This window comes from Macrobrachium nipponense, chromosome 40 (genome assembly GCF_015104395.2).
Source record: "Macrobrachium nipponense isolate FS-2020 chromosome 40, ASM1510439v2, whole genome shotgun sequence".
Taxonomy (NCBI): Eukaryota; Metazoa; Arthropoda; class Malacostraca; order Decapoda; family Palaemonidae; genus Macrobrachium; species Macrobrachium nipponense.
In genome coordinates this window covers 24,580,595-24,598,516 of record NC_061101.1, presented here as the reverse complement: position 1 = coordinate 24,598,516, position 17,922 = coordinate 24,580,595, and the positions used below count along the sequence as shown (strand labels likewise).

General features: G+C 37.7%; 1 protein-coding gene across 1 annotated transcript; it reads left to right on the top strand.

Annotated features, from left to right (window-relative positions):
- The first annotated feature begins 5,645 nt into the window (after positions 1-5,645).
- Positions 5,646-16,971, top strand: LOC135212021 (putative tyramine receptor 2). Its single transcript, XM_064245308.1, has 9 exons — positions 5,646-6,757; positions 10,318-10,442; positions 10,706-10,847; positions 11,161-11,593; positions 12,315-12,478; positions 13,597-13,753; positions 14,383-14,513; positions 14,874-15,045; positions 15,225-16,971. The coding sequence occupies exons 1-9, from the start codon at positions 6,351-6,353 to the stop codon at positions 15,261-15,263; spliced, it is 1,770 nt and encodes a 589-aa protein (XP_064101378.1). The 5' UTR covers positions 5,646-6,350; the 3' UTR covers positions 15,264-16,971.
- Positions 16,972-17,922: the final 951 nt, after the last annotated feature.

Sequence of the window (17,922 nt, the reverse complement as noted above, 5' to 3'; positions counted from 1 at the left end):
AGTAAATTATTAAAACACTTTTCAGTTGCAAATGTACACCCAGATATCCTTTTATTTACCTAAAACTTAAACATAGCACATAGCGTAACTATCTAAAGCCCGGGACGAAGTGTTTACCATACCAAAATACCACAGGCGGGTGGACAGATGGAAAAAAACAGAGTATAGTTACTGTGAACCTTCGCTCATTATAATAGTTAATAATAATAATAAACTATCTATATAATAACTTCACAGGAACATCTACAACTAGGGTCCATTTATCGGCATAACCCCTTCCGCTCATCTATACGTACATGTGTACGGATGTAGCCTACTTGTGGGCATCTGTGCGCAAGCGGGTGTAGTAGCATAAACGTACAACACCAGGTGGGTAAGATTAGGGTAAATAGGGTTTGATGGTAAGTTGACGTATTTATCAGATTATGTCGTCGTTACGATCTCTCTCTCTCTACGTACAGTAGTGAGTGGTCTTATTGTTGTCTCTAGTTTTATTACGACTTTGTAATGTTTTCTTAGGTCGTTCCAATTTTCTCTTTCGTTATAGCGATGATTTATGAAAGCATTTCTTCAAAACTATAAGGGATGATTAAACAAGTAAAAAAATGCGCCGAAGTTTCTTACGCGCAATCGAGTTTTCTGCACAGCTGCCACAGCATATAATCAAGCCCACCGAAAATAGATCTCTCTTTCGGTGGTCTTGGTATAATGCTGTTAGGGCCGCGGTCCATGAAACTTGGACCACGGCCCAGTGGTGGCCTATACTATATCGTTGCCAGAAGCACGATTATGGCTAATTTTAACCTTAGATTAAATAAAAACTGCTGAGGCTAGAGGGCTGCAATTTGGTGTGTTTGATGATTGGAGGGTGGATGATCAACATACCAATTTGCAGCTCTGTATCCTCTGTAGTTTTTAAGATTAGAAGGCGGAGAGATAAAGCCATATCAATAGTTTTCTTTTACAGAAAACTAAAAATATGTTTGTTTACATAAAGTATGAGATTTTGTCTATTAAATTGTCATTGATGTTAAATTAATAATAATAATAATAATAATAATAATAATAATAATAATAATAATAATAATAATAATAATAAATGAGGGGTCTAATCTGCCATTTTCAGATGATATTGAATGCCAAAATACTTCCATTACATTATTGTGAAATTCCTTAGTTTAACTCGAATGGCGCGTAATCATTTTTAACTTATTAAAATCCGAAATGCTTATGTAAATCACTAGCTGTAATGAAAACATCCAGAAAAAAATGAATAAATAAGTAAATGTCACCAGCTGGATTAGAATTAGCTTCGCGGAAGTAAGCAAGAAGTTATAAGTAGAAAACGGATTCAGAAATAAAAAAGACGAATAAGTATGTCAGTTGGTAAATGAACAAGTAACTATAACTGGTTCACTTAAGGTAGATTCTTGGATGATCCCTACACCTACGAGACGTTAGTTTGGCGGCCGCTGATTGGCTAGGAGCTGCCTACCTCCCGGTACAAGCCAAATCAGCGGCCACCAAAACAAACGTCTCGTAAGAATGAGGCTCATCCGAGAATCTACCTTAAGTGAATCAGTTATACGTACATAAACTATTGAAATCAATAACTAAATTTGTTAACTTCCACTTAAACATTTATGTTAATCAGTTTAGAGTTAACGGCTTTCTAAAATCAAGGATAATGAAAAATAGATATATACTGATAAAATCTTATATGGGTAACTACAGAAAAATATTTACATTAAAATACATGGATTATTTGTATAAAGTACAAGTTAATATTTTTTTAATTCTAGTAAATTTAAGTCAACTTGGATAATATTCTGAATGTAATTCTGTTAAAATTGTAAGATATTACATATTTTCTTTGATAGAAAAAAAAAAAAAGTTAGCGGCTTTCTGAAGAAAGTACGCACTAGACTCATGTTCAGCCATGGCTTATGAACACATTGCATCTGGAGCTTTGGTCTAGGACTGAATAATCTTACATTCGTCAAGTATCCTCTAAATATGTATGGGGATGATGATATCCGGATCCATTATAAAAGCATTAACTTTGTTTGGTTGGATAATGTATAGAGTACAGAGGTTGTATAATATTCGTCAACGGGTTTTAAACAAAATAAAGAGGGGGCTACTTGCTCTTATTTTGACTTTCAGAGCATCAAGGGTAATAGTGCGGTGACCAGCACTTGAACACGATTGCATATTTATGTACACATATAATGGGCCTTGTATAATATCAATTCAGATATGATAATGAGCTAATCAACATAATAAACGAGAGAGAGAGAGAGAGAGAGAGAGAGAGAGAGAGAGAGAGAGAGAGAGAGAGAGATTGGTTACGCAACAGTTTTAAAATCATTCTGGATCTTCTGAAAACCGAGAGCTTAACTAAATAAATGAAATTTAAAAATTACATGGTTTTTCCGTTTATTAACACAACCTATGGAAGAACATAGATGTTTAGGTGAGTTGTCACAGCCCATGCAACACAAATCTGTCAGCTGCAGCAACTGACAATAAATAAATAAATAAATAAATAAATAAATAAATAAATAAATAAAGACTACAAAACTGGCAGCGAAGCATTTGATGACGTCAATGTAACTTCGCTACTGCATCACGACCAATCCTTATAACGCCACAAATTTAGCCCCTGACCTACCCCTTAATAACAAGTAGCTATATATATACCCCCAACTTGTAAGACAAACCACTGGGAGGAAAAGAAGAAGAACAAGAAGAAGAAAAGTTCCTTGTCTTTGCCGTTTTTCGTCCGAAGACGACAACGGATCCCCGAATCAGGGAGGGCGAGTGCGCGGGAGTAGTAGTAGGCTACTTGGCGCGCTCCATCGAAACAAAGACTCGTAACTCCTCGACAGTTGATTTAGATTCGAGCTTTGACACGAAGCACAACCTCAAGCAGTGACGTCACGCGCCAGAGGCGTCGCCACCAAGTCGGGAAAAAGGGTGGAAAGGGACTGCTCAGAAGGGACTGTTCCAACGGAATTGTTCCTGAGAGGTCGCGGCAGAACGACTCCTTCACGAGACGCAAAGAAGAAGCGATATTTTGTTCGGATACAAATGCATCTTTGTGGTAGTATATATATACATATATATGCAATAGGCCACTGCTGTCTTCTGGACGAGAATAAATGAATGCATAATGCATGGCACTAGCCTCTCTCTCTCTCTCTCTCTCTCTCTCTCTCTCTCTCTCTCCAACGAGGCTCTAACGAATAAGTAAGACGTAAAAAGGCATAATTCCTTTTTTCATTCTTCCCGTTTCTTCTGTCGCGAACTGCTCCAGGGCATTAGATCATCGTCCATTTAGAAAACATTTGTCAAATTTATGACAGAAAACTGGTTTTTCCATCTGGATACCAGAGTGGACCACACAGCTACGCAAAACTCACTGATGGACGTGGGATCGGAGCATTTCTTGATCAGAACCGCCCTCACACAGCACACCAGACACCGAATGGATATGTATTTCTTTGAGGGAATGACATTTTGTATGAAGAAAGTTACCATGAATGTTTGAATTCGTATGGTGTTGAAAACATGGGGATCTCTCCCACGCAAGATGAATTTAGTACATTTTATTCCTTATTATCTTGGATATTTATTGTTTTTATTGAAGCCTTCTAGCATCATCAGCCATATTATATTACTAGAGATATCAAGGGTGCTTTTTCAGTAGCAAATGTGAGCGAAAAAATAGGTTTTATGTTTCTGATTAGCTTCTTGGCCAGGTCACTGAATCGACTGCTTAGTAGGTCTATTTTCCAATGCAGTAAAGAATCATCTCTGTATTTTTTTTCCTCTAAATTTTAGTATTTTACCTATTATTGTTGACCCTCATATCTTGCCAGTTTGTATCTATATGCAAAGCTCTTCATGATATCGAGATTTGGCAGACTTGTATAGAATCTTGGCTCACTTTTGGGTGAATTTCATTCTTGATACGATTTATTTCACTCCAGGATTTCAGACTTAAATTTGTGTTAACAGCAGGAAGACGGCTCAATTACTGACAAGGAACTATAGAAACCTTCACAGAGATGTTGTAGTTTAACCAGTGTAACTTGGTTTGACGGGTTTTGGCAATTTCCTTCTGTAAAAGAAAATTTATATAAGATGAGAATTTTCTTTCTTCAAAGCAGAGTGTGGGAGCTTGTAGCCCTTAAGCGAGTGTCTGAGAGCATTAACAGTATAACCAACACAGTGAGTACGCTATACTAAGTGCGCCAAAACATTATCAAACTTTATTTTGCAAATATAATAAAGGACAGCGAAAACACGCACTAAGCGTTGCAAAACACGAATGGATAAAAGTATACCAACATCCATCATGATTATGTGTACGTCTCTGTAATGTCCAAGAGTAGCTACACTGTAACATCAGGTCAGAAATACTAAGGAGAAATTACCTTCAGTTCACAGTATTAGCCTTATTTGATAGTATACTTCTATTCAATAACACCATACCTTACAAGCCTCTAAAAATTATAAAATAAAATGAGGCAAAACAGGCATTGATAGTATACTTCTACTCAATAACATCTAACCTTACAAGCCTCTAAAAATGATAAAATAAAATGAAAATAAAATGAGGCAAAACAGGCATTTGGAGTTACAGACCATCACCCTCTGAGAACAACGAACTTCTGAAATCTGAAAGAGCTTTGTGAGAAGGCACGGCTGTAGATTATACAACTTTATGAGAAACACAGACTACCTTTCAAGATGTTAGGGTTTTACGAATAAGCATTTGGTAACATAGATGGTCATTTGATCAGAAAAATTTCTGAAGTCAATAATTGTAGGTGCACTGGACGATACTGAAGTTCAAATATAACTCCATTCATTGATATAAAGATAAACGATCAAGAAAAAAAAAAGAAAAAAAATATAATATATACACACACACACACACACACACACACACACACACACATATATATATATATATATATATATATATATATATATATATATATATATATATATATATATATATATATATATATATATATATATATATATATATATATATATATATATATAGAATATAAGTGCGTACACATATGTGGTGAACGTCTGAAAATTTCGCAGAATCAACTATATATATATATATGTGAATATGAGCGTATGTAAGTACGTACACATATTATGGTGAACGTCTGCAAATTTCGCAGAATCAACTATTGAAAACATGGCATCAATGAGAGATTTGCACGCTTTGCTTTTATCATAATATCGTGTAATCATGTGTTCTGTGAAGTTGACAAAGTGTGAACCCGTGACTCAACCCCTATGTCATCCGAGAACCCCTGGGGCTATTCCGGAGGGGGGTTCGTTACGGCAGACAAGGGAGGCCGTTGTTGTCATTGTCATGCCGCTCTTGTTTGTTTTTTTTCCTGGTTGCTGTTGCGTTTTCTTCGGCCTATCGTCCTCCCTTTCGTCTAGAAAACGGAGCAAATCAAGCACGTCATAAGTCCTTCAAGATGATTTCGATTATGCAAAGTGTCATTGTTTGGGGGGAGCAAGAGCGTTTTTTTTTTCTTTCTCTCTCTCTTTTCCCGCCTGAATGCCAAATTTGTCTGCTTGGGTTACAAAGAACAGCGCCACGTCGCCTGGACTTGCTCAAAGAGAGACCCACCACTACAACAGGAAGTCGTTCAGAGAGCAAATAGCATGAGGGTACGATGCGCCGGGAGAGTTCTCGGCGCTTTTTAGAGTCGTTTCGGTTGGGATTGGTAGTACCACGCACATCAACATCGGCCGTCCCAGGATGTGGCACAGCGATGTGCAATCGAGAGTCATAGTACTATTGAATTCTGCCTGACTGGAAGATCTAATGGTTTTCGTTTTCTCACTGTGCTTTATTTGTTTATTAACTTATATAATTCTGATTAATGAAAAAGAAATTAGTTTTGTTTAAGTAAGTGATAATGAAAGTGGTAACTGATTTTCAACCTCTATGAAGTCTTACTAACTAGAAAATGGCTGCTAGAAATGGGATAGAAAAAGCAAGTGACTGTTTAAATATATTTTGCAATGTAGAAGCACCTTATGAAAACATGTTATTGTTATTATCATAGAGAAAATGAAAATAATGAAAAGTCTAATTAGTTTCCAATAAATGGTTTTAAATTGCTGCATATGACACTGTCTGTCAGTACAATAATAGTGACTATAGTTAAACAAGATAGAAGATGACAGTGCGCAGTGGTGTGTGTTTCCAACTCAAAGAGAATACCGTTTAAATAGAAGAATGAATCAGTCCTGAAGATTCGTAAATTAAGTTAGCATCGTTTCCTGCCTAAAAGCCAAAAATGTTGAAGGACCTGCACAGTGAAGCCCACATGTGGCTCTCCGAAATCTCCTCCACGGTGTCTAACAAAAGTGTGTCCATAGTGTCCCCTGACAGAACCCCAGTGGCGTTCGTCTTTTCCCTTCTGGTGATGTTGCTCCTCACAGCTGTCGTCCTGGTGTCCAACCTGGCCATAGCTGCTGCTGTTTTAAGCAGCCCCCAGCTGAGGAACAAGCTAAACAACTACTTCATCCTCAATTTGTGCCTAGCTCAGGTGCTGGCTGCCTTGGTGGTGCTGCCGCTCTCCATAGCGTCCTTCGTCAGCCAGCCGAAGGTGCTAGGCGTTGGGCTGTGTCTCTTCGCCCAGTTCCTCCATGCTTGCCTCGTGAATGCCATGTGCTGGACAGTGTGCCTTATAAGTGTTGGGAGGTAAGAGAGTCTGATTTCTGGAAACAGAAGATCTATTATTTTGTTCCTGTCAATAGATGTAATTCCTCCATATTTGGCTAGTGAGTGCCCTGCCACGAAAAGTGTATACAGCATAAATAATAAAAGAATCTAATCACTTCACATTTTGTAGGCTAAAGTAACTATTGCATCCTAACTTAAACCATTCTAGGCTGCTTAGGGCTATTCTAAACCATCCTAGGCCACTGCGTCCTATCCTAAACCATCCTAGGCCACTGTGTCCTATCCTAAACCATCCTAGGCCACTGTGTCCTATCCTAAACCATCCTAGGCCACTGTGTCCTATCCTAGGTCATCCCTTGCTGCTGTTTTTTCCTAAACCATCCTACAATACTTACGTCAAGCTTTTCTGAAAATGCTACTGTGTGTGTATGTGAGCGTGTATATAGTATGTGTTTGTGTTCCTTGATTTGATAGTGATTCTGTATGTGAGTGTGTATGTATGTTTGTGTTTGTGTGTTCCTTGATTTGATGGTGATTCTTTGATGCTCAATTTGTGCAGCTGCTGCTCAGAAACTAAACTAAATTCAGAAAAAGAAAACGATGTCATTTTCTGCATCAACATTTGTGTCCATAGATGGTGTAATATTGATAATTTTTCTTGCTCTCTATCAGGCATTTTATTTTACATTCCGACAACATTTCCTATTGTTTTTCCGTTGTGTTTAGTGGAACTTTGTCGATAGTCGCTTTGACTTAATAATAATAATGATGATAATGATTATAATAATAATAATAGATGCTAGAAATTTCGTTTGAACTCTTCTTCCCTAGCATCCGTTGCGTGATTCTTGAATGGAGATGATTCAACTGCTTAAGCTGTCGAGACTCTTGAGTTAAGAAGTTATTCTGACGACATACTGAAAGCTTAATTTAAATACTGTCAGATTCTTCTGCCAAACATTTATTCATTTGCGCTATCAATAACAAGACACGGTTTAGATTCTAAATGAAAACCCTTACTGAAGTTCTCACTTCCTGCAGATTACTGAAGGCTTCTGATGTCACGACACGACTTCCATATATTATTCATTTCCTAAAAAAAAGGCTTTATGTGATTTAGACGGAAGAATTAAAGCTTTGATGCCGAGGTTTGAGCCTCAGGTTACCGTCCAGACATCATTGGCTATTTACAGTTGTAATTTACTTCTAAAGTAAAGATAAGGTTTGCATTTCAGTATGCGCTGTTATTCAGGACTTTTCACGAAACTGTGCCGCTTATACCAAAGCGTCACGTTTTGTTACAGGTCTCTGTTACATCTGGGTTTGTTTTTTGATTAGGCAGGGACGTTTTCCATACGCCTAAACCACCCTTCTTTCTCTCGAACATTAAATGGGTTTTATCACTCTCTTTCTGCTTCCGTGTTCCCTTCTATTCATGATATTCCATCGTCCTGATTGATCCGGACGATGAATTATCCTTTCCCAGATCAACATTTCGATGAAACACCTGATCATGACGTCGAATTACTCCTTCACTTCCTGGTAGTGTGTGGGTTTCGACGACCTTCATTGTCGCGGCGCCAGTACGTAGCAATATATCAATCAATCCTTGCTCTTGGTTTATGAAAAGATGTATTATTGCCTGGAGATTCGTAGTTCACCTACTTTTATTGGTGTTTATGCGTCTTATGTAAATACATTTTCTCGCGCGCACTGCCAAAATGTATATGCCTCTCTCTCTCTCTCTCTCTCTCTATGTACTGTATTTATACAAATATGTATATATGTGTATATATATAAATTATATATATATATATATATATATATATATATATATATATATATATATATATATATATATATATATATATATATATCTATATATATATATATATATATATATATATATATATATAAAGAGAGAGGGAGAGAGAACTGGATATCTATCTCAATCATCTATATATAATATATATATATATATATATATATATATATACATACATACATACATACATACATCCATACATACATAGAATACCAGATAGGTAGCTAGATATATAGATAGACAGACATCATTGAATTGATTTCTCTTTCAGTTTATTCATAAAATGATTCTTCTTATTCTTTCCGCTTTTTTCTTCTCTTCAACTTATACTGTACTCATTCCTCTGTGCATGTTCATAAAAAAATAAAAAATTCGTCATACATTTTGGTTCATAATAATAATAAATAATGTAATAATAATAATAATAATAATAATAATAATAATGACAATAATAATAATAATAGTGTCTCAAGAGACTGGATGGATTTAATTGTTCGTAAATCCCTTCCTCCTACTACGCTGTCACCCGTTTCACTATTTTATTGTGATATAAATTCTCTCATTCATCTCAGTCATTGTTCTGATGTCAGGGAAATAGTTGAACCAACGCCAGATCTTAGTTTTAACGCGCGCCCCTGTGGGCTCTGTGAACTATTTATGATTACTTGCCATTTGAAACGGTTCACTAAAGTGTGTTGCAAGTTTTACTGATGACAAGTATTTTGCAACATTGCAGAGGCGTTAACAATGGGCTAACGGTCTTTCCTTATTCGGTACGAAGGGTTAGTGATTTTTTTTTTTTTTTTTTTTTTTTTTTTTTGGCTGCAGCAGCTCGATATCAAATTGATATGATTCCCGTTCTCTTCCAATAATTAGTTTAGTTTGATGCCACTTAACAGATCTCGTAAGGTTCAGTAATCTTCGGTTAAAAGCGTTAAGATGTTGGTCCAGTTTCAGGGATTTTTCAGAAAAAAAATTTCAACCAGTTTGCATAATTCTCAATTTCTGTTGTAGCATTATTACAATATTTTTATTTCCCAGAAAAATTTATCCAATTTCAGAAATATTTGCAGAATATTTCAGTTCCTTCAGTGACTGTATTACAATATTTTTGCATTACTAAAGGTCGCATTTCAGAAATATTTTCAGAATTCTTTCAATTCCTTGCTAGTATGTTTTCAGTTTTCTCATTTAATGTGCTGCAATATTTTTGCATGAAAAAGTGAATCACATTTCAGAAATATTTTCAGAGTTTTTCTTTCAATTTCATGAAAAGATGTTCTCATGCTTCTTCTATAGGCCACACTTCAAAAATATTTTCCGTTTTTCTTTCAATTCCTTGAAAATATATTCTCATTCTTCTTCTGTAGGCCACATTTCAAACATATTTTCAGAGTTTTTCTTTCAATTCCTTGAAAACATGTTCTTATTCTTGTTCTGCAGGCCACATTTCAAGAGTATTTTCAGTTTTTTATTTCAATTCCTTGAAAATATGTTCTCATCCTTCTTCTGTAGGCCACATTTCAAACATATTTTCAAAGTTTTTTTTTTCAATTCCTTAAAGATATGTTCTCATCTTTCTTCTGCAGGCCACATTTCAAACATATTTTCAGACCTCTTTCATCGGCAGGAAACTTACAGACTCATGTTCATAATTTCAAAGAAAAGCAGATCTCGGTGCAGATTCTGCAGAATGACCTTCAGAACCCTTTCGGCAACGTTAAGTCGTAACAGAATTCTTCTTCTCTCTCAGGCACTACATGATACTGATGCCGATGGTGCACGAAGGGGAAGTCACGCTGTTTCGTACTCTGATGGCGCTGCTCGTGGTCTGGCTATTCAGCGTGGTGCCCTCGAGTTACCTGCTCATAAGTCAAGGTCAGTGGATTCAAGTTACGCTTACAACGGGATCTAAAGTTACAGGCTAATGACTGAAATATGAGGACTTCATTGCTACGTTTGTATTCATGGCTTTAAGTTAAATTCTTAGCGAGAAAATTATCGTCAGAGTTATGAGGAAAGTCGGGGCAAGAAAAGAAGTATATGTGTAAATTTATGGGATAAGAAAAGACGTTATGAATGGAATGAATAGTGGATACTAATGTTCTGGGTATCTTTCTCAATTATTCCTATAACGCCAGAGCGAGGAATTGGGTCTGCAGTCTGCTGTGGATGGGGACTTGGTGTCTTGTCCTCCAGCGAGGGATATGTTCTGTGCGTGACTATACTGGAGTTCCTCCTACCTGGGGTCACAATGCTCTGCATGTATTTCCCCATCTACAGGTAGGAGTAAACTTGTGTTATTCAGTGCACCAGTACAAATTTGGTGTAAATTCTTCTAGGGGCAGTAGTTAAGCTGTATAACCTAACTTGGGTATAATATATGCTACATACTTTCCTTACATAATATTGAGGGACGGCAAATGAAAGCTAGTTTCATGATAAATCTGTATGTTTCAAATATAAGTAATAATGGCATTGCATTGGCTTTCGTGTGAAGAATATGAAGTACTATTAGTCTTCTGCTCTACCTGTGCTTTCCCGCGTTACCATTGCCATGATTCTGCCTTAATCAAAACTAAATGTACCAATCCAGGGTTGCGGTCAGAGCAGTCAGATGTTCCGACGAACAAGCCATATCGACAATCAGCAGCCAAGTTGCGGACAGAGGCGACATCTCGCCATCTCTGCACCAGTCGGCGGAAGAGCTCCCTGTGCCGCTGGCGGCCGGGTTCCAGAACAGCGCAGAAGCCAACCGCCGCTCCGCATCTCTCGGGGCGAACGGCACTTCTTCGGCCGTGGTTTTCTGGAAGAGCAAAGATCGGGTCGAGCTGAGGAAGGGCGGGTACAAGCCGAGCATCGTTCTGTCCAGCAACCCTGTGCTGACCTCGAAGGAAGGGGCTGCTAAGGAGGCGCTGGTCGAGAGTGCCTGGGGAAGCGCCAGTTGGGTCGCCAGCTCCAGGACTGACATCACATGCTCGCTGCCCAATGGGAATGGCGCCTTGCACAGGAGCTCGAATGAAAATATGGTAAAGAGCTGATTTTGTCACGTCATCATTGACTAAAGGGTCTTTAAGCGTGATACTTATTATAATAGAGGTAAACGGTTTAAATAGGCCTATAATACTTATGTATAAGTCATAATAAAGGTATTCGCACTACAGACCAGCATTGTTACCAGAAGCTGGAAATAGGCCTATAATACTTATGTATAATTCATAATAAAGGTATTTGTACTACACAGACCAGCATTATTACCAGAAGCTGGAAAGCTCCCTGTATAGAAACTTTTCTCTGCTTTAGCATCACAAACTCACACGCCTCATTGTCATTTTCATACTGTGGGAGAGAGAGCACAATCATTTTCCTCCAAACCTGATTCAGGTAGTGACTTACAATCTGATTTGTGCAACAATAACCCTTATGCCTTGGGCGCAACCAATTAATAGGAATAAGGTCCAATCTTTTCCTCTGGCATTATACTCAAACTTACAGAGGAATATAAAAGTCAACAGGAAACTGGATTTTGTTATTTTCCATCGATAATTTATGTGCAATGCTTGGCCATTCTCCACAATACTTTTAATGTTGAATATTTAGCCCTGTATAGAATCCAACTCTCAGTAATAGTGTTTCAGCATTTAAAACTAGATGCAAGACTGTGTATTCGGTAAATAAGTGAAAGAACACGTTTGCAGTCCTTGTTTTTTAAATTTTATTTTTGTTTACGCTTAATTTTTTTTTTCCAAGGAGAACGTGAGAATTTCTCGAAACGAGAGAAGTCGGGGCCTGGCTGCCAAGAAAGCTGCCCGTACCCTCATGATGGTCGTGGGCACGTTTTGGCTCCTTTGTCTTCCGTACTTCGCCTTCAACGTCTACCTGGCCATTGCTCACCGCGCCCCCGATTTCTACAGGTAAATCAAAAGCGAAAAACAACCGGTTTATGATTGCACTATAATTATTGCTTGGAAAAGCAACGTGACGTCTTGAGGTCTAATAGAAAAAGAAAGTCTCATATTTTGCAGATAAGAAAAACAGTAACTATTTTAACGGTAAGGAACAATTATTATTATTATTATTATTATTAATTTTTTTTTTATCTATCACAGTCCTCTAATTCGACTGGGTGGTATTTACAGTGTGGGGTTCCGGGTTGCATCCTGCCTCCTTAGGAATCCATCACTTTTCTTACTATGTGCGCCGTTTCTAGGATCACACTCTTCTGCATGAGTCCTGGAGCTACTTCAGCCTCTAGTTTTTCCAGGTTCCTTTTCAGGGATCTTGGGATCGTGCCTAGTGTTCCTATGATTATGGGTACAATTTCCACTGGCATATCCCATATCCTTCTTATTTTCAAGTCTCGATACTTATCCAATTTTTCCCTTTCTTTCTCTTCAACTTTGGTGTCCCATGGTATTGCGACATCAATGTTTATTATTATTATTATTATTATTATTATTATTATTATTATTATTATTATTATTATTTCAAGCCAAGCTGGAACCCAAGTAGGAGAAGCAGAATGCTACAATCCCAAATTGAAGTCTAATATAATAAGGAAGCCCAAATTTTGACGATTATTATTTCAAGCCAAGCTGTAACCATAGTAGGAGAAGCAGAATGCTACACTCTCAAATTCTTTATTGCTTTGCTATTGCTGCTATAACAGTTAGAATAATGACAATGATAATCTGGTTCAAGTGGTTCAGTGGTCAACAACCTTACCTGAGCAGCGAGAGGCCAAAATTCGATGATAAAAGGGAAGCGATTTAGATAGTTCTCTGCAAAACCCATTGTGCCTCTGTTGTCTTAATAGGTGAATTAGGCACCTTACAGTCAGTTGACTGTGGGGTTCGCAGCCTGGATAGAAAGGGCATGGGGCAGCATCTTCCTCCCAAAAATGCTTGTTGGGTACTGGAAGGGCAATGTCATATGCCACCTCCTCTAGTGGAAAAGCTTCGAGTAGAAATGTTGATGAATTTGGTATTACAATCAGGTGACGACGTTTCGCCATTTTTGCCCTCTGTTCCAGCGGTGGGGTCGAGAAGAGCTTCACGATCATCCGGGAAATAATCGAGATGCCGAAAGGCTTGTCAAACCTCGACCCTGAGCAGCTGAACCTGCTGGAAAATTCCCTCAAGGACGCCTTCAACATCTCCAGGTCCTGCATCACTTCCCTCAAGAATCAGGTAGGCCATTTCCACTGAACCGATTTCAGAAGTGGTGGAAAATTAGCGTTTATGTATGCCTAGGCATTTCCAGCTAGCTCAGTAGGTTTAAGCTTTGGTAATAACCAAGTCAGATGTGTCAGGTGATTTGTTTTAGGTTAGGTTAGGTGGGATATGATTAAAATTTAAGTTTGGTGTTTATGTTCCAAGACATGACATTCTGGTTAAGCTATTAAAACCCTTTGTAACTCCTGGGTAAGGTAACGCCATTCTAATATAGGTTAGTTTAGGATATACAGGTTAATTTACTGTAGACCGAGTATCACAGAAGGTTTCTATTGGATGAGATCCATTTGCTGATACAGCTACGTGTATTTGTGCCATGTCTTATTTTTTCAGAATTTTTTGAAATTCAAATCTCCGAAGATAAAAATTTTGTTACTTGAATAACCGAAACTTTAATTCTTCAGATATCCAATAATGGTCACTTCTGGTAAAATTCACAACTTTTCAATACATATCCTTTGGTCACCCTACTATCCAAAACTTTCAAAACATTCAAATTTTGGTATTTGAATAATTAGAATCCAAAGTAGTTCAAGTCCTTAAATTAGGGCATTTCAGTAACCTAAAATTTCAATTTCCATCAGGTGGGAGATGAAAAGGCTCCGTTGTTCGAGATGCTGTCTTACATAACAGAGTGGCTTCTGTATTGTTCCTTCGCCATCAACCCCTTCCTCTACGGATTCATGGACAGGGATATTCGTACTCAGCTGGCATTGTGAGTGCTTAAGCTTTTTACTCAATGCTTGTACGTACCGTTATCACCCTAAGTAAGCAAGCACTCAGCTTGAGTTGTTAGTACGAACCTTGTGCCCTCAGCTTGAGTTGTTAGTAGGTATTTCAGTACCAAGCTTGAGTTTGAGTTGATAGTACTAATCTGTGCCCTTAGCTTGAGTTGTTAGTAAGCATTTCATGTACCCAGCTTGAGTTGTTAGTACGAACCTTGAGCCCCCAGCTTGAGTTGTTAGTAGGCATTTCATGTACCCATCTTGAGTTGTTAGTACGAATCTTGTACACTCAGCTTGAGTTGTTAGTAGTCCTTTTATGTACCCTGCATGAGTTGTATGTTACTCTTCAGGCTGCTGAGCGAGACCTGGCAAGTATGCTCGTCATGCGGACGCAAGGGGAGCCGGGTACAGCCCTCCTCTCCTTCCCAGGTCTGTGACGCTGAGAGCGGCATTGCCCGGGACTCAGCCCGGCTGGAAAACATCATAGAGTTTCTGCAAAGGACTGACCATCGAGAGGATCAAGTAACGATGATTTTTTTTCCATGTTAGGTTGCTCTCATTAGATACTTACAGTATTGCTCGTTCTCATACATTAAAAACTGTCTTTAAGGCGTAATTTTGCTGTTCAATACTGGACATTACTCTAAGCCACTTTCATGGAAATGTTGTAAAGTTTGTCCTTTTGCTCTATCCCCAATCAGACACCCCCCAGAAGGCCACGAAGCTCCATTTTCGTCTGAGAGACACCGGATCACCTCAGTGAGGAACTGGAGGTCATCTTCGCCATGGATCTTAGTTGTACCTCGGAAGGACAATTTTGGAACTAAGTTTCCTCCTTAAGGGTACACTGTATTCAACAGTCCTCTTGTATATTATAAGGATCATCATCACAAGCCATTTTTTCATGAATATCATTCCCATTGTTAGAATGTAGGTTAATAAAGTCAAGAGGAGTGCGTGAGAGACGTATAAATAAATATGAGGACTGCAGGAAACTGGAGAAGAATAAGGCGAACATAGTCTCATCTAGTGCCAGCAGCTAGAGTAGACAATAACTGAACAATCAGATATTTGGGACAACAAATTCATAATTTCAGTCCAGAATGATGAGATTAACCGGTGTGTTTTGCACATTGTGACCTGACGAGAACTTGGTTGACAAAGAAAACCTTTAAATTCTTTCCATACACATTTTTTTTGCTGGTAAAAACTGCACATCTTGCATTACTTCAGTTACTCATTCCACGACGCGATTCATTACATTATGTGAACACTTGGCTTCCTGCACTTTACTTATATGCTTACACTTTAACACGAAGCTGATATCTTCCCAGTCTGTTCTTTTCATAGTCCTTTAAGAGCCAAAGCTCGTTACTTATTTTCTGTACTGCAACTGTAGCTACCTAAGACATTGTTCATGGGCTATTGAACCAGAACAAAGAATGAACAATTTATGGATTGAATTCAGTAAGAAGTATCTTCTTTGCATGTCTAGGCTTAGGAAGCTTCTCTTGTTTGGCTGAGTTTAATATCAGGTAATCCGCCTAAGCAAAGTTTGTTGAGGGATTGCCTAAACGGGCAGTGTTATTCCATTTTCATTGTTTTTAGACAAGCACTTTATTTTTAAGTTTTCAAATATCAATCCTAATTTTCCTTTTTGTATCATTTTTGGTCACCACTGTTTCAAATGCTCTGACCACCAAACTGAGGATGATTTTCTACAATTCGCTTAACTCCATTTTTAATCAGCTTAATCTCTTTCCTCATTAACTAGGTTTAACCCTTTCTCTCTTCTACCATTTCCTGTCATGGTTGCATTAAAGCAAGGTCATATAAATGCTCTGGGTAATTAAATGTAAGTTTTCCACAATGAACCAGCCGTTTGTCTTCAGAAGTTTTCTGTGAAAATTTCTGTAAAATCTTTTGAAGTCTGGAGTAAATCTGCCACATGAGGCTATTCTGTCTTTTGGTTTCTGTAAATTAAAATTCTGCCTTGTGAATACTGTCTTTTTTCTTGCTGTGATAAGGAAACCGTTTGGCTGTCATTACTGAAATATTTTCCGTATGGTAATGAATGAACAGGCAGATTCATGGATCTTAGGCCCTGTCCACACTAGCAGGCACTGTCCAATGGACAAACACTGTTCCCATAACCCATTCCACTGTACTGACAGGCCAAGTGTGGAGCCAGAACGATGCGACTGTCAGGTAACATTGCTTCAGAACGAGAGAAAGTATAAATAGCTGGAAATGCCTGACGGTCATGCCCACTAGTTTGGACAGGCCATTACAGCTTCAAAACTGTCTTTTATCTAAGTTACTACGTCTTTTAAGTAAGGAAGAGAATTCTTATTGTGATAATTACTTACCAAGGCTTGGTGTGTAAGCATACCAGTGTCATAAGACTCTATTTGAAGACTAAAAGGAAATAAATGACAGAAAAACTTGTGACTTGAGATTCTTTTCAAACCTTCAACGCAGTTAATTCATGTACCATTTCTCTTTCGGTACCCACCAATAAAAGTGGAATGTGAGCCATTTCAAACTCAAATACTCTTCGAGGAAGTCTAATACATCTGAAGCCACAGGGTGGAACAGATTCCAGGCAGGGCCAGTGCTAGGAATTGCAGGCCCAATTAGGAAATTATTGAAATTGAGACTATTTATCTATGTCTAATATAAAGATGATTTTCCCAGTGAAAATTGTCTGTTTATATAGTATGTATGATAATGTTAGGAATAAGACTTACTCATTCTTCATTTCATGTTTTCGGTGGCTATTTATTCCTTTTAGAGTACAGAAAAGCTTCAAACGGTGATTCTGGCGCGGTCCCCCTTAAGGCGCTGGGCCCGTTTTGATCAAATTGATAAAATAGGCTTAAAACCAGCCCTGGGTTTATTTTTTATTTCATGAAAAAATATTACTTTTTGGGGGTGATTTTACAAAATCAAATTTGAATTTAATCAAGGTACAAAATACACATGCGAAATGTTACTTTTTTAATATCCTGTTGCATAAAGACTGTTTTATCCCACGAAATTTCTTTCAACAAATATTTGCACTTTTTTTAATTTCACTTTCAGCCATAAACTTCAAAGAGAAATTATTGCTGGAAGAAAACCACATTGATTGGTATAACATCTGTCTTCATGTCCATTCAGAAAAAGGAAAGTAGTAACACTTGCATACACACACGTGCATATATATATATATACTATATATATAATATATCATATATATATATATATATAATTAGTAAAAACTGTAGTAAATAAAACAAGGTATATAATTAACTGATAAACGGACATCAAGTGATGAAATAGAATAAACTGGAAACATTAAACGCAAACATGGTTAATAATATTGTGATCATAAAAGAAATGCGTGTTAATCATATA